Raw genomic sequence first — 27,937 nt, forward strand, 5'->3', positions numbered from 1 at the left:
ATGTGGCTTGTAACTTTACTCCTGTTGTACTCTCTCCAAGAAGGTAAGACGGCAGATTTATTTTCTTTTTGCACATACCAAAACTGTGCGCTGAAGGATGGAGTTGTAAATTGGCAATATTAACGTTAAAAAGTTGCTTTTAGAGAAACGACTCCAGATTTGATTGCGTGGGATGCTTGGGTTTTGCTCTGATACTGACATCATGCATGCAACACAGATTGTTGAAGAATGAGATAAATCTTAATTAATGAACAGCCCACTTAATAAATAGTGCTCTAAATACAAGCAGAAGAACTGCAAATACACCATTTTGTTTTTATTTTTGCATTAGCTACAGATTCCTCTCTTGAATGCTCTCATTGATGCTAGCACGGATTGTTTTCGCATTACCAACTCCATTTATGAATATGTAAAATGGCTGAATAGGGAAGAATAAGGTGCGAATCGAGCGAGACACAGAAAAATGAAAACATGTACCGGCTTTCCATGTATCTGTTCATTGCTCATTTCGGACGCTGCTTTGTCCAAAACATCACTTCTAGAAAGTTTGGCCAGATTTTAGTATTTTTAGCTCTGTCCTGTTCAAATTGTTGTTTAGTCTGGTTTTGGCACCATTTTACAGAAAAAAAAAATTGTTTGAGAAGATAGGACGTTCTAGGCTATAGCCTACCTTAGTGTGTTTATTTTAATGCAGTGATTGCTAGTGCAATTTAAACAAGTGGCAAATTATAGGCCTTTTGTCAACACCGGCCCTATTAGTCTAATGGGTTTACACTCCTAGTCTACATAAAAGGCCATAATAGTGCATTCACCCCATTCTTTCATTTGGTCTTCTTTATATTTCTGTATCATATAATTTCCTTTGGACATTTTAATGGCCTCATACATTTGTGTCCTGTGTAATTTGGTTGCGTTTGTAAAGAAAATGTCTGGCCTTTGGTGAAGTTGATCTTCTGCTATAGTGCATTATAATAATCCTGGACAAATCTGCGTTAAAAATAACAGATTCACCGCTATGAGGCTTAGAGCTGTTTCTGGGCCTGTGTTTATCTCGCCTGATTGAAGCCATGTTTGCCTATTAGCATAGACTCAGAAAAGGTCCTAAAATTATTTACAAAGTGTGCGTTAGAATACGGAATTTACTGCGTCCGGGGCTTTGATTAATCAAATATAGGCCATTATTGAGCCATTGTACCATTTGTATTGAATCCATTTCTAATAAAAAAATATCACTTTGGATGCAAACTGTCGTAGTCTAAATATTTTATTATGTTTGAACGGTGACAATAAAGTCTTTTGCTCCACGCGTAATGGCAGAGATTTAAATGATTCACGGCCGCTTCATGGTTACTTATTAATATGCAAACATTTATTAGACGGAATAAGGCTGTCCAGGGCGTGAGTGCAGACGAGAGACTTGCCCGGTCATGTTCCTCACTAATGTCGCACCTGGACCCCGCGTGGACGGACACGCGCAGGCCCTGAGAGGCGCGTGTGCGTCTGGCTCAGTTTGAATTTGTTGTGTTATTGAAATGACGGGGGACACATTATCAGTGTAAGTTCAAGCAGCGGTTTTATTTTATAGACAAGAATTTTTTTAGTTTACAATGTGATTCAAAGTAACACCCTTTCCTGCAAAGAAGGCTATCAAATCTATGTGAATTTTTTATTTTGGGAAGCCAGGATAACAGAATATAACCTGTATATATCTCTCTATATATATCTATATCTCTCTTTATATATATATTTTTTAAATCTTTCAGAGCTATATCATATGTAGGCTACATGTGAAATTTATAACTTAGACTGCACAAAAAATGAAAAAGGACTCAGCATCTCTGAGGCCTTCAAGGCCTTCACAGCAGTGGATCATTTTAATCACCGATATTGTGCAAAAAGAACATTTAAAAAAAGAAAGAAAACAGTAAGCCTCTGTCCCGGCACACTAAAGTGTGTTCTGTGTTCACACCCCTCCAAATAGAAATATGCAAGCCCCCCGCCCCCCACCCTCCTGTGCCCTGTGCAATTCCCTCAGCTGCTTTTGCAAGGCTGCACAATTATAAACACAACCTGAGCATAGGCACCTCAATGACAGACCTATGTCATTTAAAGAGCTGTCGTCAGACGCAGGGCACTGTTGCCTAAACTTTATTATAATACAATAAATTTTTTTTGGAGCCCAAAGAAACATCTTAGTATTTTTTCCACTTTTCATTTTAGGATTTCTCTATTAAACATCAAACTTTCAGTGCTTATTTATGGTTTATAATCACTTGTTCCAACATTAGGCGTTAATTTTTTCAACCACTATTTTGTAAATAATTGAGTGGTCTTATTTTATTTTTAATTTTATTATTTTGATTTAATTACACTTGAAACAATTTAATAATTAGTTTGATGACTTCACCAGCTTGGTGGTATAGTTATAGCTGGCTAACAGAGCGTACAGCATATTGCTTTGCTTATCAGTTGTCACAGTCATGTTCTTGCATTCATATCCATTCACATGTTACATCATTAAGCAATATAGCAAGCACATTCATACAACATTCATATTTAAAACTTGAACTGTAATTGAAACATTGCACACAGGCTTTAGTGAGTGAGTCCCTTTTTAACCAATGATAACTTGTTACTAAATTAAGCTCACAAATTTGATTGGGCACTAGAGACACACATTTTCCAAAATATAGCAATGCAGCAAATGTCAAAGCTAAAAGCAAGTAGTTGTTTTTGTTGAATCTTTCCATCTTTCCATCTTTCTCTCCATCTCTCTCTCCATCGCTCCCTCCCTCCACCGCTTCCTATCGTAGTTCCTCCCCTCCCTCTTACCCTCATCACTAGGCAGAATTAAAGGTTGGGGGAGGGGCAGTTTATGCAGACTGTGCTGGGACTTGTGATCCACAGATTTGATATTCACATTAAGATAGAAACTGGCTGCTTTGATGTGAGGGGGAGCAGGTCCCACGGGACTGCTGAAGTAGCACACTTTTTTTTACTGACACAGCACAGGCCAAGGGGGGGTCTCATGGTGGTAGGTGGGGTGGGGAGTGTATTGTTGGGGACAGGGTGTTCACTAAGACAGTGTAGGTGGGGGCACTACCTCTACCTCGTTGATTAGATCTAACCCCAACAACCTTAACCCTTCATCTTAAACCAACCATACCTACTTATGCTGTACCCCAGAGGATTATCTATAAGCTTACACCTATCTTTACTCTGAACACATCTCTCCAATATTCAATTCACACCCTTTACATAGTGTCTCCTCCCACTGCCTTGTCTATGTTACCACACAGTCACAGTGCCTCTGTGTCTCAGTAACACGACTCACAACTTTGGCCGCCTGTCACTAAACCTCGGAAGCGTGTGAAAAGGTGACAGGAGAGAAACTCAAGCTGGTTTGAATTGTTTCTGCAAAATAAAATAGAAGATTTTATAATCTATATATAAAAAATATTTCAGTCATGTGAGTGTTTACCAGTTACATTTAATGGCATGTAAAAGCATCACTCACAGGCACACTGGGAAGAGAAGTCAGAGATATTGGGAGGTTTGGGGTTTTAAGTCATGGTCCAACGAAGTGTTAGTATTAAAACTGTGCTAGTGTGAAACATTGGGGTTTGTTTACCTCCTCAGTACAATGCAGTCCTGCGCTCACTGCTGTGCCACACTCGCACAAACTGGAGAGGCGTAGATCAGCTGCATTATGCATGATGAAACCTTGCATTGCATAGGTTATGACTTGTGCTTCTCAGACATACATATTCATGCTTGGCACTCTGGCAGGATTTATAAAATAGTGGCTGCTCCTCTGACAGCCTGTGCTTTATTCCAGTGGTGCCATCAGTGCTCCTTCTCCGCTTCTGTCTGAATGAGGCTGATGAAGCCTCCTGGGCTCAGGTGAGCCACAGCAACAGAGGTTTGGTCAGTATGATGCTAAAACCTCCCCTGGTGACACTGTGGGCTACACTGTTACAGGTATGCATCACAGAGATGGCTGCACAGATAAGTGCTCAGCATGTCTCAGTATGAAGCAAATACATCGTCATTTCTCAAAAAGGTCAACTATAAAACATTTTTAACTGAACTCTTGGTATCCATACTATTATTAGAGTGTCTGTTGAAGTGTGGTATAGTTTGTGTTACTGACTCTGAGCTACTCAGTCATTAGGGTGCTATATAAATGAAACATTGGCACTATGTCAGCAGTTGTTTGTCTGCAGATATGTAGTGTATTTATGACACTGGTTTGTAAAGTGTCAGCTTGAAAGAGAATCCTGATTTTGAAAATAAATATTAGGCATTGTGCTATTAGGTGATTGTTTTAGACACTTAGATTTGGACACTTAGAGAAACTTTATTGATGTTCTGCAAGAAAAATTATTTGGACAGAGTAGCTTAAACATCACAATAAATATAATAGAGCCAAATAAAATGGTAATAATACATTCAAAAAGAGGATCTTAAATAGCAAGAAACTGGTGTCTTGGCTGAAGTTTTCACTTATGTTAATCTATTACCACATATAGCTGTAAAAAAATTTATAATATGCTTCTGGTGTATATCTTAGCTCTAACCAAAGTTAGGGCAGACCTTCTCTACCATAGATAATCTTTGATAATCAGGTTTGGACTATGTTCTGCTTAGGTCAATTGTTTTGGTACCTTTCTGAAATCTTGGTTTTATGAAGCTTTTTCTTTAAGATTAATTGCATGAAATTTCTATATTTAGACTGTTCTGTGGGTCACTGTTGTTGGGTTAAATTGTGGCAGTATTTTATGCAGTCACAGTTTTTGAGTGCCAGCACTGCCATGGCAACGCGCTCCTCTCCTCCCAGTGTGACGGAGCTCTGTTTGTGTGTGCGTCTGCTGAGTGCACGTGGCGCCTGCTTTTGACAGCCTCTGAGTGGCCGGAGTTTGCTCTGATCCCCTTTCTATTCCACTTTCCTCTCCATCAGTTCCTGTGCTCCCCAGCCCCCCAGTGCCCAAAGCCCCCAGGGCACATAATCTACTGTGTGTGCGAGGAGGGTCCGATGCCCACTCCCCCCATTCAAAGCTTTCAGGGTGACCCCCTCACTTCTCCACTTTACTCCTGTCCCCCATTGGGAGATTATAGATATTGCAATCTTTAATATGGGCTTTATGCTCAGGGGCCATTATCAGTAATCTGCAGAGGGGAGGGAGTCTGACCTGGTTTCTGCCACACCAACAGTGGACAACCAGACACATTCATATACCATCTGTACCATGCTGCCAGTTTTATCAATCTCACTGTGGACAATACTTCTTTCATAAGATACTGCAATTACTGATTTACCTCCTGGATCCTACAAAAACTGCATCTTTCTTCAATCTGCTGCCTAGAGTTTAGTGCCAGCATGCTGCTACTGTTGATGGCAATGAGTGATTCTGCCAGGCTTTATTTGTTAGTGTTTCTCTGTCAACATCACCCATAGATTAATGTCTCATTACATTAAACTGACATCAAGACCATTCTGCAACAGACATTTACAGAGCATGAAATGACAAAATAATTTTTTTTTTGTAAACATTTATGATGTTTCCTGATGACTAAATTATGTAGCAGTAGAAAGTGGGCAATACAGACTTTATTGTAAAATGTTTTTGTTTACTTTTAGGATGCTTAATCTATGTGCCTATGATCAATACAATCAAGGTTTTGTAACATGAAGTACAACAGTCTAACTCACTGATTGTTTTATTTCATCAGAAAGAATTACCCACAAAGAATACAACAATCTGCAATTATGACATAAGATTTTTTATGCATCTGTTGTTAAATAATAAAAAAAAGAACTTATAACTTAGTTCCAGGTAACTGTCCAGAGACATGTGAATGTAATGGACTGATGTCTTTCTCACATCTGTCAGGCAGTGTGCCCTTCCCCCACATTATCATCTTACTATCATACCCCAAATATTAAAGCCTGGGTCCCCCTCTGCCTCACCACTGTGTTTAATCTGAATCTGAATGGAGAGTGTTTCTGCCTGTTTCCACGTTTTCCTGTATGCTCTGTGCAGTGATGTGTGTGTTAAATATGTAAGGAGATTAAATCGACTTAAATCTGTGCGTCTGGCATAGAAATTCCAATCACATAACCTATCAGGCTGCCCCCCTCTCTGGTACTCTCTTTGTTGTGTATATGTGCCCACTGTACAAGGTAAGAGACTCCGCCCCTCCCACTCCACCTAAACCACCACAGGCTTTAGCCCAAATCCCTGGCTTTCTACATCACATGACTGATGTTTGCAGCTGGACATTTGACATACATTTGTTATGATTATTCCGCCACCTATTTGAAAGACATAGTCTATCTATTATGCGTCAGTCAGTGTGTGATGGGTCTTCTCTAATTACATCACATGAAAACTCATTGCACTCATGATTTTTAAAGAATTTAATATAAAGTTGTTTGGGTTTTTGCATTAAAATGTGGAACTGGAATCAGGAGGATATCTGTGATTAAAAAGTCATTATCACTGATTATTTGAATTGTTGTGCAGATTACTGCAATAAAATAAGAAAAATAAAAACAGTGGGATCTTGCTTGGTTCAAGTACTCATTTAGTTTTTAGTCGATGTCCCATTAATATGACTGTTCTTGTGCGTTTCCTCCACAGTACACAGTGAGGATGTGGGCTCCACCAGGCTGTACTTTGTGAATGCCTCCCTGCAGAAGGTAACCTATTCCAGCTCGGTGGGGGTGTCCCTGCCCTGTCCAGCAGGGGGCACCCCTAGTGCCATTCTGCGCTGGTACCTGGCGACCGGCGACGACATCTATGATGTCCCCCACATCCGCCATGTGCACGCCAATGGGACGCTCCAGCTGTACCCCTTCTCCCCGTCCGCGTACAACAGCTACATCCATGACAACGACTACTTCTGCACTGCGGAGAACCAAGCGGGCAAGATCCGCAGCCCCAACATCCGCATCAAAGCTGGTGGGTCCTGTTATGGTTTTGTGCTCCATTATTCACTGACAGTGTTCTCACTGCTTTGTTATGGTTATTTTCTGTTGTACCTGCTGCCACCACCATAACATACTGCCCAATTGTTCAGCGAGCGTTATGTCATTCATTCCGGTTAAGAGCTTTTTCCAGCCAGTATGTTTCTGATGAGTATTACTGTTATCAGTGTGAATAGATATGTTATTTTGATAGAGACTAGAGATTTTGACTTGAAGTTTCATTTGGGACTGTTCAAAACGATTTCTGCATTTATGGTGAGAGAGAATTTTGAGTGAAGAAGAAGTGGAGCAGATGTAGTTGACAGACACCAAAAGAGCCGACAGAGAGAATCTCCCACCTGCCCTGAAACAGCCCGTCTGGCCCCAAATGCATTGACCTAGAACACAGTCTGCATAGACAGCATCACTAGCATCACGTCCTAGCGGCTTATTGCCCAAATTGCACCTCTGCTGGACCAAGCCATTGCACTTTAACTCATCTAACCTCTGAAAGCACTGTCTGCTCTCTGAACTCTGGCATAACTGAGCTCTTTCTTTTTGAACATATTGTATGATTGTTTAAAAGATGTGACAAACTTTTATATTTCTCCATCTTATAAGACACAATAATAATTTTGAATGTTTTAAATATTTGTGCTTGCTAAAGAAATATTGGATTACATTACTGTGGTACAAGTTTGTCAGAAACTATTGTTACATATTCTTCTCTGTCCTCATTAGTTTGTTCTCCTTCTGTGCTCCCTCAGTCTCCACAGTCCTCTTGTGCCAGTCTATATATAGCCCCAGCGCACTACTTTAATTATCTCTCATTAACAGACCTAATTGGTGCTTTCCATTGATTAGACTGTGAAACTGTTCCAAGCGAGACCCCATCTTATGTAAAATGGAGTATCAGGGGCTTTGGGTTCCCTTGGATGCAAGTTGCAAACATTTGGCATAAAGCTGAGCACAGCTAGTTTAGATAGACTAGTGTGTATCATCTTTCAGTCAACCTAATAAGCCATCCCTCTCCTCTCCAGCTGTCAACATCTGTTTCATATTCATTCCAATGCAAGCCTGATCTAATACTACATATAATACTTATACTAGTGCCGTATTGAGGATTGGGGCCTGGTTACTGTCTTCCTGCTCACATGACTCAAAAGCCTGCCCTCAGAAGACCAGGGATTACCCATCAGGCATTGTGCCGACAGTGGCCGGGGTCACACAGGAAGTGGATTTATTTTGAAAAGTTTTTTTATGACTCATGTTTACTGATTATTGTAATTTTTTTTTTTTTACTCAGCTGTCTATGGTTCAGGGAGAAAAATAAGTTGACAGTTATTCCTAATATTACTATGATTAATGATTTAAGTTTTGTTTGTGGTTTTAAATATAATTTCATCTAACTGTGTATGTTTGGAAATCATCCAATACATACAGTACATTTACATATTCTGTATCAACCAGTGGCACAGTGTATGACATTCAGATAATCCATTTGTAACATTTCAGCAGTTTGTTTTCCATTTATTTCAACAACATAATTTTCTTCATGTTCTACAACATGAATTTATGCATGTAGTAATCTTGTTTCCAAGGAAGAAATTCAAAACCAGTTTCTTAGCAACCTTCAAAATCTTTCTTTCTTTCATGAGATTTTGCTAACAAGGGTCTGCCCATTCAGCAAGAGTGTAAAATAATGCATGAACCTGCATAAAACAACTATATACTAACTAACTATATCTATATCTGGCCCACACTTTCCTGTTGTGCTTCACTGAAGTTCAACCAACCACTATCATTCTGATCACATCAAATCTATAAACCTGTACTTCCCTTTTCATGGTATTTATCAGTCATGGATGCCATTTGTAATACTTTTGACCATTCAATAGATAGAATATTTAGTTCTTAATTGTCTCTATGACACTTACTTTAAATTATGTTTTTATTCTACTAATATTCTGACACCTTTACTTTGACTTGAGTAATATTTAATTTGAAGTAACTAAACTCTTAAATAAGTAAAAGTTTAGTTACTGGGAGTTATTGGAAAAAATGTTATATTGACAGTATAATAAGATTTGAAAACTAGCCCTTGGGTATGATTTGTTTTTGTAATGTATGTGTGTCTTTTTTTTTTAAATACCAGAATGTATGCATTATTTAATGTCTTATTGGTTTGTCAGATTAAATTAACGCCTAAATCATTAATCAGACACATTTTATGTCCAATTACTCAGCACTAAAATAATGTTTTTTCCAAATACTTTTTTACATTTACTTGATTAATTTAATGCGCCACTACCTTTTAATAATGCCACTCAAGTATTCATGTATTAAAGTAACGGTACTCCTACTTGGCTAGTGGCTACACTACCCACTTCTGATCATGGCAGATTTGTATTGTTGGAGATATTGATTATTGACAAAACCTTAACATTTGTAAAACATTAAAAATCCATTCTTACATTCATATTCACTGTTGTGTGTTTCTGTGTAGTTTTCAGGGAGCCCTACACTGTCCGCGTGGCAGACCAGCGCTCGATGCGGGGAAACGTAGCAGTGTTCAAGTGCCTGATCCCCGCCGCGGTGCAGGAGTACGTCAGCGTGGTGTCCTGGGAGAGAGACACTGTGTCCATTGTCCCAGGTAGGCCCTGGCCAATATCAAATACTTGTATTCAAATAAAAGTACAGTTACAGGCTAATCATATTGTGAATTATCAGTACTGCTGCTAAAATTGTGCTGAAGTAGAGTTAGGAGATGTATGAATAGTATTAAACTGTTGTCTTGGGGTTATGCAAACTTAGAAAATAGATGTGTATTATTTAAACTATTAAAATTACCTCAAAAACATCTAGGTACCCAGTTATCCAGCCTTTGCTCACATGCTACACAGCTAACAACACTAAAACTAAAACTTGGAGAAATAACTTAGAGATGCTAAAGAAGATGCAGCACAGGTTTGCCCCTATGAATGAATGAATATGTGTAAAATCTGAGGCAGAGGAAAAACAGATGATCTTGTTTATTGGATGCTTTCAGATTTTCATTACAACTATGGGAGCAAAAACTGCGTGATAATATAGTATGTTACAGAGACAGGTTAGCTGCAGTAAAGTGTGCACCTATAGGGCATTTGATATTGATTTTAAATGTTTTACAATGACCAACAAGGACAGATAAGATAATATGTAACTTGTGTTCAAAGCAGCAGTAATAAAGTATAAACTATTTACCTCTCACACTTTGGCCCTGACTCCCACAAGTCTTCCATTGAACTGGAACACTCCACATCAGTTTTCCATCAAATTGTGTTTTCATGCATTTGTCCCATGTCCTAGAGCGTAGAGACTGAAGACTCAAAGTTCCATGTATAGGGAACCTGGATAAATCTGCACTGCTCCAGTGCCACAAGCGCTCGTGTTTTCAGGCGTGTACCGCAATCCGTCATCACGTGTCCAAAGCAAAAATGATAACACTGGTTTACCTGCTGTTAAAAGTGTTCAGGGGTCCTGTCAGCTGCTCCTTGATCTAATGTAAAAATGTTTGGAAATAGGGGCAAATGTTAATTTGCACAGCACTTCAACAATTCAAGATCCGAATACCCTCATTTGTATATCAGTTTTGTGCACTACCCATTGGTAAATCATGTTTAACATGCCCAAAAATTGCACAAGTTATTTTTCTGTTTAGTTTATACTTGCAGTTTAGCACCTGAAATGATAACTGAGGCCCCTAGTGTAATCTTCTAAACAAAGGTATGAAGTGATATTTCTGCTTTTATGGGCCATTCATATTTTGCGCAATACTTCAACTCAACCAAGACTGGCACATTTTAACACATTCTGACACATTGTGAAAATACCGTTGGATTATTGTTACCGAAATAAGGCATGAAAAATTAAGATATCCTTTTTGTACTTTTACTGCCGACCCAATACTTAAAAAAAAAAAAAAAAAAAAAAGCAATAAAGAACACATGTGCAATACTACTCAAAGTACCAATTAGTTACTTTTTTAAGCAAAGTTGGTTAGTCCAACAATCCAACAATGTAACACTGTATTTTGTTGTTTCAAACCACAGTCCACCATATTCCCATTACTATGGCCAATCAGCGCAGGCAGTGCTGTGCTGTTATGTGTGTTTGATGGTATAGAAAGGAGCAGAAACAGCCGTGAGACAGCCATAGTGATTTTATATTAGTATTAGATAATTAGTACATATTATTACAGTTTCATACTAAAAATACTCGATTACAAGGACAGGTATAAAAATCAACTTAAAAACACAATTACCTAAAAGATCTACTCAATTACAGTAACATGAGTATTTGTGATCAGTTACTTTCTCACCCATGATTGGCTGCAAAGAGGGTCTGGGGACAGAACTCATTGGATTTTGATTTGTCTTTGTTTGTATGTGAATGTTCTTTGCGGATGCTTTAAATGCCCCCCTGAGTGTGATATGTTCAGCTGGACTCTGAACTCGTGTCTCCTGTCTGCTCACTGTTCTGGATCACTGAACTAGTCCCCTCCTCCCCCTCTTTCTCTCTCTTTACCCCTCTTCTTCCTCTCCTCTTTCTCCACTTCTCGCTCAATGAAAGGAAGTCATCTGGACTAGCTTTTGGGTTTAAGACCTTTCACCAGCTAAATTAAACTGCTATGAAAGCAGAAATTAAGAACAGAACTTTGGAATTGAAAAAGAAAAGGTTGTATAATGTTTTATTGTTCTGGCAGTGTGATTATTTTATTATATTTTATATGGATGATTGCTACTGTTTTAATTGCATTTTGTGTATTCATTGGAGCTGCACCAAAGTCTGTCCTTTGATAATCAATAACATATTCTTGATTGTAATTTTGATACTTGTTGAGAGATAAAACATCTTCAACTTCAACACCTGGTCAAGATTACTTTTTTGAAGCAGTTATTACTATTGCACAATCCTGGGTTACATTTCTTTGATCCTGTATCTGAGAATGATTCTCTGACCATCTCAGTTTGATACCCTCTATGACACTAGAGATCTAAATCAACTCTACTCTGGTGCTTTGACTCTTTACGTTGTGTCCTTGAAGAAGAGCTCCATTCAGAGACACAGGATGTCAATAGTGTTGTGGCCCCCCATTCGTCTTCATTAACCTCATTTGTATGTGTGTGTTAGTGCGTGTGAAAGCAACACAACCATGTCTGCTCTTTGCCTATCCTCACTCAAAGTGGTTTGAAAATACATGTTATTATGGGCAGAATTACTGTATTTATTTTGTCAGTTGCACTTGCCCAGTTCTATGAGCTTAATTTTATTATTACATTACATTTTAACTGCTTGCTCCCACAATGAAGCATAGATGGATGGGGGATAGAGGAGAGGATGAAGCAAGGAGGGTAGTAGGACAAGAACGGCCTCGGGTCTTGGCAGATGGCGTTTTTTTTTTTTTTTTTTTTTAAATACAAAACACACTGACACTGTCTCTCTTTCACACACACACACATGCACACACATACATATACCTACACACACACAGACACACACACACACACACACTAAAGCTTATGGTTGGTGTTTAGGTTATTCATTTGTCACATAATGAATTGTTTTGCTTTATGATTTTCTGTTTCTCTTCTAAGCAGTAATAGAGCATTACCATTTGAGAGAAGACTGAAATATTGTTTTTGTTCAACTGAAAAGGAAACTTAAACAAAGCATTTAATTTATGTCCCAATGGAAGACAGGGGTGGGAATAAACATTTTCTTACTGTATCTTGCTTTATCCCTAGTACATATCAGTGATGTACAGTTGACTTCTGTTTGTTGAGGTTAGCTGGGGTTCATGGCAGAAGACTCTGATAGAGGTTTTGGTGATGCTCTCCTCTTCTTGTCGGTACATAGTCTTGCGCTGCTGTGCTGTGCTGCTATGTGTAATTAGGGGTATATAGGTCAGTTGATGAGCAGTGAGTGTGAGAATCAGATGTTGAATATGACTTCACAGCACACAAACAAACAGTGGATTCAACCTTGACCATAACCTTCCTGCCAATCAAAATGAGACGTCACCATCATGTATGGCCACGAATAAGTGCAATGACGGCAAGTGCTTCCCAGTTCTTTGGCTTTCAGATAGTTTGTTGTTTACAATTTAAACATTTCTTAAACATCTTTTTTGAGAATTCACCCAGTTTGTGCTTTTGTAACTGGGAACAAATTTAAGTCCAAATAATAACAATAATCAAAACATTAACATTAGAAATAAGTAATAATTTTATGATGGAAAGTTCTTCATTTTTATTTTTATTAATTTATTTGACAAAAAATATCTCCTGTGTGCCATCTGCTTCTCCTCATAATTTATTACTTTAATTGTATTGTCCTAGAGTCCTGGTTGCTTGTTGGGTGAGCTCTGATTCATTGCTAGATCAGGCGAGCTTGCTGCCTAGTGAGACTTTCAGAAAGGTTATGGGAAGGAAATTGTTCAATTTAGGTAATATTTTCAAGAAAAATACCTTTAATATTAGTTGAAACCGCATGCATACAGTTTTGTTGGTTGCATAGTAACAGTTAAATGCAGTAACGTCATGTCAGATTGTAGTTATGTAATATGTTTATCCAAAATGATGACCTTTATCACTGATTGTAACTGATAACATTAACTCAACAACCATCTCTCTTCCTCTCCTCCTCCTCTTCCTCCCTGCTGCGCGAGTGAAAGGCCTAATGAAGATGTGAAAATTAAAATTGATTTTGTGATTGAGAGCTCACTGAGTCATTGACTGTTTTTGTCACTTGTCTCGCCTGTTGCTTATGCTTGGCTAAAACCACAGCGAAAGCTGAGAGAATTGTGCAGCTTTATTTGGGTTTTGGCAAAACTACATTTGTATTTTTTTCTGAATGCTTTTAATCCCAGCATGCATCGGACACAAGATAGGGCTTCTTTACTTGTCTCAAGATGAAACTGTGGACCAAAATAGAAACACCATTACATTTACTCATCTGACTTGTATGTCTTTTATTTAGTTCAGTCCCCATTAGCTGTCTCCGTGGTAACAAATACTCTGCCTCTCACATTGATGAAGATTAATTGCACTAGACTAGATCACGTTAAAGCAGATTTCTCTTACAGGCCAAATGATTTGACCATACAACAAGATTATTTATATGGAAGTCAATACACCTTTAAACACATCCTTTCTCAAAATTTGTATTGTGTGCTCCTTAATTGCACTTTCTATATTTTATCTATTTAATCTTTTTATCTGTTACTGATTCTGCTTATATACCTACTTATGTAAGCCCTGTAGTTCTTCTATTTGTATTTCCCTTGGGTATGTTGATATTCCTAGAGAATTGTTCCTGATCAGTAGGAGGATCACATAGTGAACTGCAGACTGGGTCGATGACATAACACAATGGCGCCACGGCCTCTGGACCTCAGCAGGTCCCATTTTGTCAGAGACACACGTTCCCCATCTGGAGCTGTGCAGTCTGTGCATGTGTCCCATGGCCTGTCCCACTTTGGTGTCCAGTAAGGACAGTAGAGATTTTAGAGGGGAGGGGTGCAGCAGACTGACCTATTTCACTTCCCTGTCCTGCACCAACCCTGGGTTAAGCCTTTTTTGTGCTGTGTACCTTATGAGGCGCTCAATGAAAAGTGATCTGAAAAAGTGTAGTGGAGATGAATAAAAATGTCCACATTGAGGGTCCAATCTTTGGAGCAGGCTGTCACAGTAAACATCAAACAGCTCATGAGGCAGTGATGGACAGAGGCTGCACCAGCAGATGGCTTTGACCACATGGTGGTCCAGAAGATGCCCAAGCCTTCTAATCCACCTGCTACACTGTGCTCTTATGTGACTCTGGTTATTTGAGGTCTGAAGAAACACTGATGATGGCAACCCTGCCCTGTCTAAAACATTTGTGTGCTAGAAAATATAGAGCAAATTTGGTTTTCATAATTATTTTGCAGATGTGATTTACTTATAACTGAACTGATCTATCAGCAGCATCTCAGCATATGAATGGTGTTATAGGGTCTTGATGTGAGCTTAGTCTGTAATGGGGTCTTCAGGGCACTGAGGTCAGTTACAGGCTACATTTCAGATCAATTGTGAGCCCCAGGGGGCCCTGCTGGAGGTCAGCCTGACTGACACCAACCACACTTACATATACACAGCTTTCCTGGGGGTTAATTGGGAGCACCTACAAAATTACTATTTAACTTTTAATCAATTTATGCAATAAACAAAATTTTAACTGTGTTATTTTGGTTAATCTTAATACATTTTAAGATAAGGAGGCATGTATTTGTCACATAATGGTTCAATTGCTTAAGTAAAGCTTCTCCATATTACATAATACCTTATAATATCTGGTATATGACTAGTGTTCATGGTTGTTTGTAAATGGTACCCTCTCACAGTAAGTTATGGTAGTGTGTGGCCACACAGGTGCAGTGACAGCATGGCAGAGGGACCTCATGGTGAGCTGGAGTGTGTAAATCTGTGTCTGAGAGCTCCTAACAGGAATACATTAATAAGTGCAGTTGTCTGGGAATGTCTGGCCCCTGTAGACACCACTGTAAAACACACAATCAAATGTAAATATACAAGGATACCCCTCTCACACATGTATTTCTCTTTGTCTGCCTCGAAATGAACACAATAAAGCCATTTTCGGGTTTTGCATGGGGTGGCTGAATATGGAGTGCTCATTAAACATTAACTGGGGCTACATTAAGGCAGCTCTGTGCTGTGCTGCTGTGATGGCTGTCCTGTTGTGGGACATGCTGTGACAGGGGAGGGCAGGAGCACGTGGTGTCCCAAGGGCTCATTGAACAGAGCACATGGATCATGGCACCGACCCCTCTGTCCCATGTGGCACACAGCAGGACATGGGGGGACATGCAGATGAGGCTCGGACTATATATTATTTAAATACATTTAAACATATGAAAGCTGATGGACTATATTAACCACTTCAAGCGCATAAACATTATACTTGTATTCAGCACATTTTGCTCCTTCTCATTTGAGCCAGTTTACTGACAGTGTCCAGAAGCAGGACAGGAGCAGATGGGGTGCTGGCAGCCATCTTTGACTAAGTTAGGCTGAAGAGGCACGTGGGTGGGTGTGTTAATTAGCCCAAATGTGTGTGTGCTGTGTGTGCTGTGTGTGCGTATGCTCGGGGGGCACAAAAGGCATAATTATCTCTGCTTGAGGGGCCCGGTTTGGGATAAGGTGATGGGGGTGAGTGTGAGAGGAGCTTAACAATGATGTGTCCAAAGGCTTTGTGTGCTCAGAGCAGAGGGCTGACAAGTGTCGCCTGTTATCCACTATTTACACAGCACTACACATGTCACATCTCGTGCACTTATAGATGTGCATGGTGCTCTGTAACCGGCCCTACCCCTTTGTGTCTCTGTCAAATACACACGTGCGATGTTTTAGTGCCAGCCACAATGAGAGGCTGTGAGAGACCAGGCCCTGTGAGCACATCAATGTCACAAGTGACCACTGTTTACACCAGACCCATCCACAAGAGGGAAGTTAGTCAACTGCGTGTTGACCATGTTGACTTAGTTAAGAGCTTACTTCTTTTAGTGTTTCTCCCTTTTTCTTTCATGGACCTGTTCATAGTTCAAATTGTGATGTGTTCGCTGTCACTTGACACATCCAGTCCTATCGATTTCTATATTTCATAAACAGACACATACACAGTAATAACAATAATGCATCAATTATTCTATCAAAGCTTTTACAATCAATCAATAATTTTAATTGATAGCAACCTGTTGGTCTTTACATTTAGTCTTGAAACTGGAGCTATGAAGAAAAGTGAAAGCTTAAGTAAGAGCTTATAGGAAGAGAGTAGATAGTAGATTGTTTATGTGGAATGGGTTAAGAAATAGGATTTGGAAGGTTTCTACTCCTTTGTTTAGGCTAGGGAATGAAGGATTAGTGCAAGGCGATTACTGTGGGATCTACTAAGAAATTACATATAAGGAAATTTACAGCCCATCCTTTGTTTATAATGGAGCTAGTAACATTTAGATAAGTTGTATAGCTTTGGTTTGAGACATCCTATAGTTTAATTCACTAAAAACTCTTTGGTTCATTTGTCCATACACGAGCTTTTTCCCCCTCTTTGCACTGTGTCGAGATGGGATTACTGATGCTATGTTCTCACATGACCTCTGATTGAGACCTATTGATCTGTACTATTAGTTGTCCAAATACTCCTTTGCTCCCTAATTGACTGCAGTGTGCAGAAAAGTAAAGTGCATAGGATGAAAATACACAGCTTTTCAAGTGTCTGTGGGATTTCCAGTGAGGCTGCAACAAACGGTTAATAATGGTACATTGAGCAAAATATATTTTAAACAAACGCTTCAGGAATAATGCCTTACACTTGTATCCCTCTTTACACTTCACTGTAGTCATAATTAATTTACTCCATACTTGGTGGTAAGCTACTGTTGTAGCCACAGCTGCCCTAGGGCAGACTGATGGAAGGAAGGCTGGTAATCTGCACCATCAGCCCCATCTGACCACCACCATTCACCCATGCACACCCCACTTTCATAATAGACCAAGTTTTGCCTAAGGACACAATGGAAGAACTTGGCCAGAGCAGGAATCAATCTTCCAACCTTCGAGTTGGGAGACCACTGCTCTAACTACTGAGCCACTGTCACTGTTTACAAAAGAAATATGGCACTGTCTTTGTTATAAAAGTTCTTTTGGCATGCGTTTTGTCCATAAAGGCCTGTTAACAATTTACAAGTATCAGTTACAATTATCCAAATACATTTATGATTATTTTAATAGTCGACTAGCCCCAGTTATTGTGGTAGTTGCAGAACTAATTTGCAGTGGCAAATTCTGGAAGTCAATCAACTATTAATACAGAGAACAAAAAACAAAATCGAGATCAGCAGACACTCATGTCTGGACAATGGAGTGCTCTTGTTCTTTCAGTTACCAGTCTTGTGCGTGCTTGTTCTGTTTGTGGTATTGGTTTGTTTATGCTTCTGATCAGAGTAATGGCGTCACAGTGACTGACTGCCTAGCACTCGTGTCTCACAGCAATAAGGTTCTGGGTTCAGTCCCTGGGTCGCCTGGGCCTTTCTGTGTGGAGTTTGCATGTTTCTCCCTGATTGTCAGTTAAATACAATCAATCAGTGAATCTGCCCAGGGACTACAGGTGGAAATTAGTACTGATGCTGCAACCTGGGACAATGCATCTCTCCTGTTAAGGTTATTGTAAAAATTGTGGGTTGTCCCTGTCTCAAATAAATAAATGTTTAGTATTTATATTTGAACATAAATGCTGCTGTTATTTATCTATGATCAGTGTATACTGTTGTGTGTTTGAATGCCTTTCAGGATAAACTGCATGTATTGTGGTTGAAATGTTATTAAGGAAGAAGTAAACTTTCTATTTAAGGATGTCAAATGGCTTCTCAATGAATGTGATTTGAAAGAAGCAATAGTCTGACATTTAGTCATTGCATCCCTATTCTTAAGGGATGGGACACTTTTTTGTAGAGATCGACCAATATGGATTTTTTGATGGCTAGTTGTTTCAGAGCAACCGATGGTCGATAAGCTCTGCTGATGTTTTTGGTCAATAATGTAAGGCCGATTTTGATTATTTTCCCCAAATTATATAATTCGAAATTACTACAGATTCATTCACAACCCTGTTTTACGACAAAGTGTATATGAGAACTGTGTAGTCACGTTTTGAGGAGTGTCTCTTTGTAGAAAAGTGTTTAAATAAAGAGTTGTGCATATTCTTTAGGCATCTGGTCAGCTCAAACTAAATATCGTCTTCTGTAAAAGATTTAAGGCCAATAGCCGATATGCTAAAAGGTTCGAATATCAACCCGATATACTGTCCAACCAATATGTAAGTCTATCTTTGCTTTTTTGTCCCAGTGGGGACATTTCAGATCTTGAGATAGGTTTTACCATGACTACCTTATTTTACCTATGTGTGATTGGTTTGGATTTACTTTATTATAACAATGCTAGTACTGGCTGTGATTTGGACCATATTCACTCTTAAAATCATGTTTGTGTAGACATGTGTGGTGGTCTGTCAGCGCCAGCTAGCGAGTCCTCTGCCACCAGTGCTCTAATAGGGAGAGACCAGGCAGCTCACTCAGTGCCGCTAATGCAGCTAACTGCCTGGGGCCATGGGCTAATCTGGAGTACACTGCCTCACCTAGAAAACACAAACATATGATAGCAGACATGCACTGTACATCCCAGCCACTGCTATCGGCCACTGGACGGAGCTTGAAGATAGTTTATTGTTTCTACAGTGAGTTTTTGGACTGTCCAGTGGAGGTGGGTACTCAGACCACAATGGCGCACTTTGACTGTTGTGTATATGGGCTTAGATCTAACGTGTGTATATGTAGTTTTCTCTCTCCTGGGACTCTCATTATCACTGCTGTCCCAGATGTCACCCAGTACATGAAACACTCTTCATGAATAATGGAGTTCTATTTCTACATCTCTTCCCATTCCTCTTCTGGCTCTCCATCCTCCCACCCTCTTCCCTCCATCCCTCGTTTCCTCTGATGTTTCTACTGATGCTTAATCTCCTCAGTCCCTCTATCTGGGATGGTCCATTTAGCTTTATGCGGCCTCGTCTGCCTGTCTCTGCTGGACGGCTTTATGGACTGGAACGTGGCATCACTGCAGCTCTGCATTGAGTTATATCTACACAGATGTGCTGTTTTGCATACTGAGAGTTACGTCCTGTCTCCGACTTGGTCAATGTGTGATAGTTGGCATCCACACTCACCCCTGGATCAACGCCCCTCCCCCAGTGTTTACTGTTGAAAGTCACACAGGGCAAATTGGGACATAGCAACCAGCGAGGCATAAGAGACATGGAAACTGCTGGACTGCTGTCACTGCACGTCCCCCCTGTTGTTATTCGGGGTCCCATAACTTTGTGTTAGAGACCCCACTTTATTTAGCACACAAGAAATGATTGAAAGATGAGGTAAGCAGTCAGAATTGGTTTAGAGGAGCAGGCGGCAGGAGGAAGAGACAGTGAAGCGTGGCTTTTTAATGAAAACATGACAGAGCGCTCGCCTACTCCCCCCTCCCTGTCCACGCATCTTGTCGCCTTTTAAAAATGGTCATTGCCTGAGACAAAGTATTTTTAACACCCAGATTCCAATTCTTCCCTAATGCAGGGAAGGACTCAAGTGGCAGTGGTACAAGTGGGCTCTGCCTGAGCTGTTTGGTTGTGCTAGGGTGGGCTCCCCTCACACAATCAGTTGTAACACATCACTTGTGCCAATAAAACGCTCTTTGAATGTGAATTGAAAGGAGTTAAGAGGGCACTATTCATAGATGTTCAGTAAGTGTGCAGCAGAATAAAAGACAGGGAAGTGTATATATTTAATTGGCTGACACCTGCTTCTACTTGGGCTTTTAATGTACACAGTAGAGGGCAAGGAGAGAGCATCGGGAGGGTGAAGGGGCCGCTCTGTTTGAATACAAATGTGGGTCCCTTTTTGCATAAAGGTTGAGTAGGAAGCACAGGACATAACCACAGACTATTCTCCATATTGTTTCCCTTCTCCTTTTGTTTTCTGATTTAAAGTCATCTTACTCTGATTGGTCACTCACTTGCATTAGAACTGTAAGTGCCATCATGGATAAAGATTTTCTCTTCAATATTGTGGATGTTTTGTCCGATTTTGAATTCACTACTGTTCATTGCATCTGCTTTTGGATGAAGCAGAAAAGCTCAGAGAATAGTCTACAGAATGAACCTTTTTTTTGGTGACAGTCACAAGTCTTTGATCTGCTCTCCTCTTTCTCTCCCTCCTTTTCCACTGTTTTTATTGGGACTTAAATGGAGACAACTCAAAGAGACAAGAGATTCTTTATTGATATATTGACCTATTTTTAATAATTGTTATTTAAATGGTTTTAACAGTTGCACTGTGATAAAATGCAGCCAAAAAAGCCAAAACATAATGTTAATAGTTGTATATACCCATATGTATATTATGTATTACTGAAAACTTCTAAGCATGAATACATATTTGACTGCATTCATATAATTTATTTTATTTGGTATGTTTTTTAGGAAAATTATGTTTCTAGTGTATTTATTGTAAATATCCTGATTAGGAAATGTAAAACATTACTGCCAAAGAGCCAAATTTAAAATCAAATATGAACAAAAAGTAAAAAAAAAAAAAATCCTTAAAAAATGCGTCTCCTTCTTCTTTATGTGTCATCTAAACTGGTTCAGTCAGATCCTGTCTGCTGTGTGCTCTAGGCATCCATGTCTGAGCTACTGTCTGTCTGCTGCTGATTGTGGAGGAGTTGAACCCATGACCCTGTGCTACCTCGCTCATTATGTTTACTTGTGGTTGTCTAATAAGAACTGAAATAGACTAACCTTCCTTTAACTGGGAAAGCCCTTCCAGGCAAGGATCCACTGCCTTTGACCATAAACAGAGTTGAGTAAGACATGGACCTCTTGGGATCACAGTCAGAGATCTGCCAGGGGGAGGGAGGCCTGTTCGATAGCTTGTTCACTAGTTCATAATATAAACTCTCACAGGAACCCCAATATGTTTCTGCTTGTGTGTTGTAACATGTGTATTGTAAATCTAATTTACAACCTTTATGTATAGTATACTACAGTTAATAGTTTTGAGTCAGTGAAGTTAGACTCTTTTTGGTCACTAAATCAAATGCTAGGGTGACACAATATATCACAACAGAATTAACAATGACAATTGTGTTGGCACAATTACCAAGCCACAGGAGTTGAAATTCTTGGGTAATAGAATGTCCACTATATAACAAAATATCCTGTTATCCTGGAGTGTAAACCTTTCTAAGACAGTTGTGAAATGCATGGCATTCTCATAAGTGAAGCAGTATATATTTCAGTTTTCTCATAGATGTAACTGTAAACATAATTTGCTAATCCAATTGCAAATGCAATACTTGTCACAAAAACCTCAAAGTCAAAAATCACCTTCATCTCCAATAAAATTTAAACTGTTTATTTTTGTTCAGACCCTAAACTGTCTAAGTTCTGAGTTATTAAATAAAACAGTATTGTATAATGTGAACAAATTAAAGTTAATGTTGATGCTCTAAAAACAGAAACAGAGTGGAGTTTTCACAAATATTTGTGATTGGATAAACCCTATTTGCATCCCATGGCTATATTTAGCCACCTCACTTCGCTACTACATTCCCATTAATTTCATTTTCCACCATCATTTGCCAGTTGCACGCTTTTACCACTGTACACCGTAGTGCCACAAACAACCTTAATGCCTCAGTGTTGCTGATTGTAAACACGCTGTGCTTTAATAATTGCTAATGCTGAAAACTAAACAGGATGGCAGTGAGAAGACCCTAGCAACAGGGAGAGGAAGAAGAAAGCGTGAGAGCGAGAGGGAGGGAGGGGGGAAAGATGCAGAACATCAATAAATAATGGCCCCACTGAGGAGGTGGAAATATGGGCCTCGTTATCTGTGCGCCGACGCCTTCATTTGCATGTGAGAAAATGAGGCTGCTACTAACTCACACTGGCTACAGTATAAGCCCTATTTATAGACCAAGTGTCACGTCTTTATTTTACATATTTGTTAAACGTCTGTATTCTCCTTATTTACCTTTTTCCCTCCATTGCCATAGTTTTCATAGTCTGGTCAAAAGGCTATGTGTTGGTTTCAGAAATCCAATAAATGACTCAGACTTTTATTACTCCAGAGAGGTCTGTAAAGGCCATACACTATTAATTATTGAGAAATGCATCTTTTTAGAACTCAGACAGGAATCACAAGTAGATCTTTTCAATATGAACCTTATATGAAATAAATACCATGGTTCAAAGAAAACAATAACAACAAAGTTAAGTAAACATTTTAAAGCAAACATTTAAAAGATTAGATTCAAATTTAAAAATATATAATTTTGTTATTGAGACCAGAAGTATTCATTTTATTTTCATTGCAAGGCAAGTTTACCCTGAATGGACTTCTATGTGACTATTACCAAACAACATCCTACAATCCTCAGGGCAATGGAGCGTCTTTGAGTAATGCTTCTTTCTGCGTGAAAGAACTCTTTATAAAAGCATTTATATTTGATAAAAAATACTTGAACCTCTAAATGGTTCCTGTGGAGCCATTTGTGGATCCATGAGTGCTTCTATTTTTTAGTTACAAGGGCCCTTTAGCTCCTCCATTTCATGGGACAGTGTAAGCCACCAAAACACCACTCTAGTTATCATTCATGAAATTGTCTTTAGCTGTAAAGACATATGAAAATAAATATTATAGATACGTAGGAGTTTTACTATGTAAAGATTATGCATTGTGAATGTAGTGTAGCAAGTAATGTAATAAATGCAGTATTATAGAAAGAAAGATATTTGTTAGACTTGTAAGATCTTGACTGCTTATTTAAAAACTCTGTGTGGATGTCAACAGAAACTGCACAGCCTCATTGTGCATTTGTACATGTTTTGCTGTAGCCGTCTGCGCTCAAACATGATGTGAAACATTGGCTCTGTTTCTCGTTATCTAGTCAAGTCAGCATGAATAAAAGCTGAGGGAGCACACTGATTTAGTAATTAATATTTTACTCCATCTGCCACTCTGCTCAGTGACTGCAAGCTACAGCTAAAGCAGTCCAAACATTGTCCGTAAAGACCTATAGAAATCATGTGTGAACAAGATTACTACCATTTTCAATACAATGCTGCAAATCAGATGAATAGTTGTTTAAGTCTGAAAGTGTGGTTTTGACAGACCCAGCTGACTCTCCCCGCCTGTGTCAGGGTGTTGTGACAGGCGAATGGTGGGTGTTATGGGAGGTGCAGTACTAAAGTGCTTATTATCCTGTAAGACTTCATTGTGGGGACAAACAAAAGCAGCTGTGAAACTGCAGCCTGAGCTTGTTCTCAGACCATGCAAACATGCACAGTCCATAACTGCTACCTATGTGCACCCATTCACCCTGAGGAGTCTCGGTCAACACACAGGCTAAAAATAAATTATTAATGGTAAATATGTAGGTGTGCCTAAAACAGTCTATTAATGGGTCAGTACATTTAATCATGGGCAATAATACAATATTTATCACAGTTGCAGTGGTATGTATATAATAATATAAATATGCATTTAAATTATTCCCAGATGTGATTTGGTGACTCCATACTTGAGCACAGTGTGCGGTCTGTCTCTGCTTTGTCTGCTGGTGCTTAGCGACCGCTGTGTGTCCTCTAGCCCTTGATAATTTGCCAGGTTTTGGGACACAACATTAGGAGTTCAGGTAGTGCCAACTGTTCAGCAGTTGTTTGTCCTTAACACAATATGTTTTTGCATTGTACACAATATATTTGTACCAGAGTGACCATCCTGCTTTGATGTATGTTTGTATGACATTAATATGTAATCTCTTATCTCTCTGTCTGTCAGGTAACAGGTTCTCTCTGACCTCCTTTGGCGCTCTGTACATCTCAGATGTTCAGAAGGAGGATGCCCTCTCCACCTACAGGTGTATTACCAGACACAAGTACAGTGGCGAGACACGCCAAAGCAATGGAGCCAGGCTCTCTGTTATGGGTAAGAATCAAGTCACAATACTACTTAAATGAGTTAAAGCTTTATGTGTAATCTAACATATTTCTTTCAGACCCCAATGAGTCCTCTCCCACCATCCTAGACAGTTTTCAAGCAGGAGAGGTGTACGCAGGTCAGAGCATCGAGCTCCCATGCATAGCAGGAGGTTACCCCAGCCCCACAGTGCGCTGGCTCAAAGATGGCCGGCCACTGCCTTCAGACGCCCGCTGGACTCGGCGTTTGACTGGACTGACCATCAGCGACCTGCGCCAGGAGGACAGTGGCAGCTACGCCTGTGAGGTCACCAACAGCTTTGGCTCTAAAGAGGTGTCTGGACAGCTCCATGTTATAGGTGGGTGAGAAATACACGCAGATGAGCTGCCACACTCCCTCTCCACCTCTGGCAGACAGGAAGTCAAGCTCCGGTTTTACTTGAGCTTTGAGGCACATGTATAAGTTTCACCTCAAGTGTGACAAACATGTGTGTAAGTCATGTGATGCCTGTCATATCAGCTCTCTAAACCCCAGACAGGGCAGTAATTCACTCAGACTGGATCCTTAATACTGCTGCCAGCAGCAGTCATCATCAGAGAGAGGACTGTGAGGATGACAAAGATAAAGATGAGGGTCAGAGGGGAGACAATCTCACATCCAAACACTACAGCAATGACATTATCTGCCATCTGATAACACAATAATAAAAATGGGTGGAGATAAATGTGGATTGTGGGAGCCATTCAATAAAACAGAAAGTGCTACAAGGCTAGACAGAGTGCAGGATAGCAAGACGTAGGATTTGCCAGTGGGCACATCATGGCAGCACACTCTGTGACTCTGACAGGGTGGGGGGGTACAGCCATGCCCCCCAGCACACACCACCAGCTGCCTTATTGCTCATTGACATTTTGCACATAGACATATATGACATAGACACGCCTCACACACAGAAGTGGACAAAGATGTGAAGAGATATCTCCAGCTGCTTTTTAATGAGCGTGTCCAACTGATTGAGTCAGTGCCGCTGATTGTGCCTCACTCCCCCTTATTCTCTCACAAAGATAATGCTCACTAAAGTCATACGTCATGGTTTTTGGTTAAAAATAATTAATGTGAGACATGCAAAAATTACATAATTTTGTTGTGTTAAGTTGTTGTAATAAGTGTTTTGATAATTTGATTTTAATGTTTATTAATATTATTGCCTCCTATGTTTTATGTTTTCCCTTCCAAAGACCCCCTGCGAGTGACCTTGTCCCCTAAGAACTTGAAGACGGGCATCAGTAGTACGCTCTTCTTCACCTGCTCTGTGGAGGGCTCCCCTGAATACACCATCAGCTGGTATCGAAACACAGAGCCCATTGTCCCAGACCAGCACATGTCCATCCAGGGCCAGCACAATGACACCCTTCAGATCACTGCAGCTCAGAAGTTACACTCTGGGGCGTACCAATGCTTCGCCACCAGAAAGGGCCACACCTCTCAGGACTTCTCCATTATTTTACTTGAGGGTATGTGTACTGAAACGTTGTATAATCCAACATATGTACAAGCCTAAACTAGATTTTGGCACTTCAAACTTATAGTTTTGGTGCTATAGGGTGCAAGACAGTGTTGAGTAATCATGTCATTTTGCTCATTCTGTTTAAAATTAACAGAATATTTGAGTGAAATAAAATGTTCAGGTGTCCACAATAGTTGATAATTTCTCCAGTGAGTGTTTAATATCAAGTATGAAAACTATAAATACGCTGTGTTATAACTTTCTTTTTTTTTTTAACCTTTTAGATGGAACTCCTCGTATTGTGTCTTCCTTCAGTGAGCGTGTGGTCAACCCTGGCGAGCCTTTCTCTCTCATGTGCAGCGCAAAAGGAGCTCCTCCACCCTCCATCACCTGGACTTTGGACGATGAGCCCGTGGTGCGAGACTCCACCTACAAGACTAGCCAGTACACGCTATCGGACGGCCTGACCGTGTCTCATGTGAACGTCAGCAGCCCACTCATTCGAGATGGAGGAGTATATCGCTGTGTCGCACGCAACTCGGCGGGTAGCGCAGAGTACCAAGCGCGCATAAACGTAAGAGGTGCCTGTCTGTTTTTCAATATAAACGCACTTCACACCTGACTACATTAAAAAAAAGAGCAGATAGTTTAAAGTAATTTACATGGCTTTATATAGATTTTGAAAACTTTCCTGTAGTGAAGATATATATATGCTTCTACTGGTGTCTTTTTTGTGACTTTTAGCTTTGAAGCTAAAACTTTGGCTTTTGTGAAGCTTTAATGAAAGCAAAAATATTTGTTATTGGGCCCAGTAAGGTTAAAGGGTAAGACAGAAATAACAAATACGTGTGTATGGAGCTTAACTAACCTCCCACTCCACTTGTCAACTTGACCCAATCACTCTATCCCAACCTGTATCACCTCCTTCTTTTCTGCTGCTCCTGCCATGACCTCTGACCTTTGGCATACCTCATCTTTCCTACCTCTCCGATCATCCGACCCCCCACCCCCCACCACTCCCCCTGTCCTCAGGTCCACCCCGAATCAGACCCATGCGGGACATCACAGCAGTGGCCGGCAGAAACACCTATATCACATGCCGTGTGATTGGCTACCCCTATTACTCTATCAAGTGGCTTAAAGACGGCATGCAGCTGCCCGATAATCATCGCCAAGTGATATTTGAGAATGGCACTCTGCGTTTGACAGATGTACAGAAGGGAGCTGATGAGGGCACCTACTTGTGTAGTGTGCTGATCCAGCCCCAAGTGTCAATCAACCAGACTGTTCATGTCACTGTCAAAGGTATGTATTATGTATGAAGAGTCATTGTGGAGCGTTAGTGATTATGTTCAGTCAAATATGGCACTGTGTCACCTCAGTTCAATTCTTTCTGCTTTTGTAAACCACATAGAGTGCATATAGTTAAAGCTTTTACAAAGTGGTGTTTATGCCTTAATAGTTGGTCAAATGCATGCTGCCGTGTGTCTTGGTGTGTTGTTGTATCTGTGAGTGGGGTAATAATGGTGGAGCGGGGCAGCTGCAGAGGTGTTTAAGGGTGTGTGCGTGTGCCTGAGAGTGAGTGTGTCTCTGATTTAATTAGATGAATAATAATGAAGCCTAGATTAAATCCCCCAGATGTCTCAGCTGTAGTACCCCCACCCCAACCTCCATTACTATGGCAACGGACTGACTTCCTCCTGCCAATTGGACTCTAACCAGAACGGCTATTATGGGCAGCAGGATGGGGCTGAGGGGGGCCGAGAAGAGGGGCCCAATGGCCAATGACCTTCCCTTTTCCACAGCAGAGCTTGCCTTGGCTATGCTCTCCTCC

General features: G+C 40.1%; 1 protein-coding gene across 1 annotated transcript; it reads left to right on the forward strand.

Annotated features, from left to right (window-relative positions):
* On the forward strand, nucleotides 1–27,891 carry LOC129407390 (cell adhesion molecule DSCAML1-like). Its single transcript, XM_055148235.1, has 9 exons — nucleotides 1–43; nucleotides 6,645–6,965; nucleotides 9,477–9,623; nucleotides 24,459–24,605; nucleotides 24,676–24,954; nucleotides 25,835–26,110; nucleotides 26,388–26,684; nucleotides 27,136–27,419; nucleotides 27,757–27,891. The coding sequence occupies exons 1-9, from the start codon at nucleotides 1–3 to the stop codon at nucleotides 27,889–27,891; spliced, it is 1,929 nt and encodes a 642-aa protein (XP_055004210.1).
* Nucleotides 27,892–27,937: the final 46 nt, after the last annotated feature.

This window comes from Boleophthalmus pectinirostris, unplaced genomic scaffold (genome assembly GCF_026225935.1).
Source record: "Boleophthalmus pectinirostris isolate CB_2022bp ecotype Guang Dong unplaced genomic scaffold, ASM2622593v1 HiC_scaffold_12, whole genome shotgun sequence".
Taxonomy (NCBI): domain Eukaryota; kingdom Metazoa; phylum Chordata; class Actinopteri; order Gobiiformes; family Gobiidae; genus Boleophthalmus; species Boleophthalmus pectinirostris.

Bases quoted from the DNA above. Each gene is read 5' to 3' on its own strand.
- LOC129407390 (XM_055148235.1), top strand. From the start codon at position 1: ATGTGGCTTGTAACTTTACTCCTGTTGTACTCTCTCCAAGAAG. The intron at 44-6,644 runs GTAAGACGGCAG...TTTCCTCCACAG, and splicing joins GTTGTACTCTCTCCAAGAAG to TACACAGTGAGGATGTGGGC. The intron at 24,955-25,834 runs GTGGGTGAGAAA...TCCCTTCCAAAG, and splicing joins TGGACAGCTCCATGTTATAG to ACCCCCTGCGAGTGACCTTG.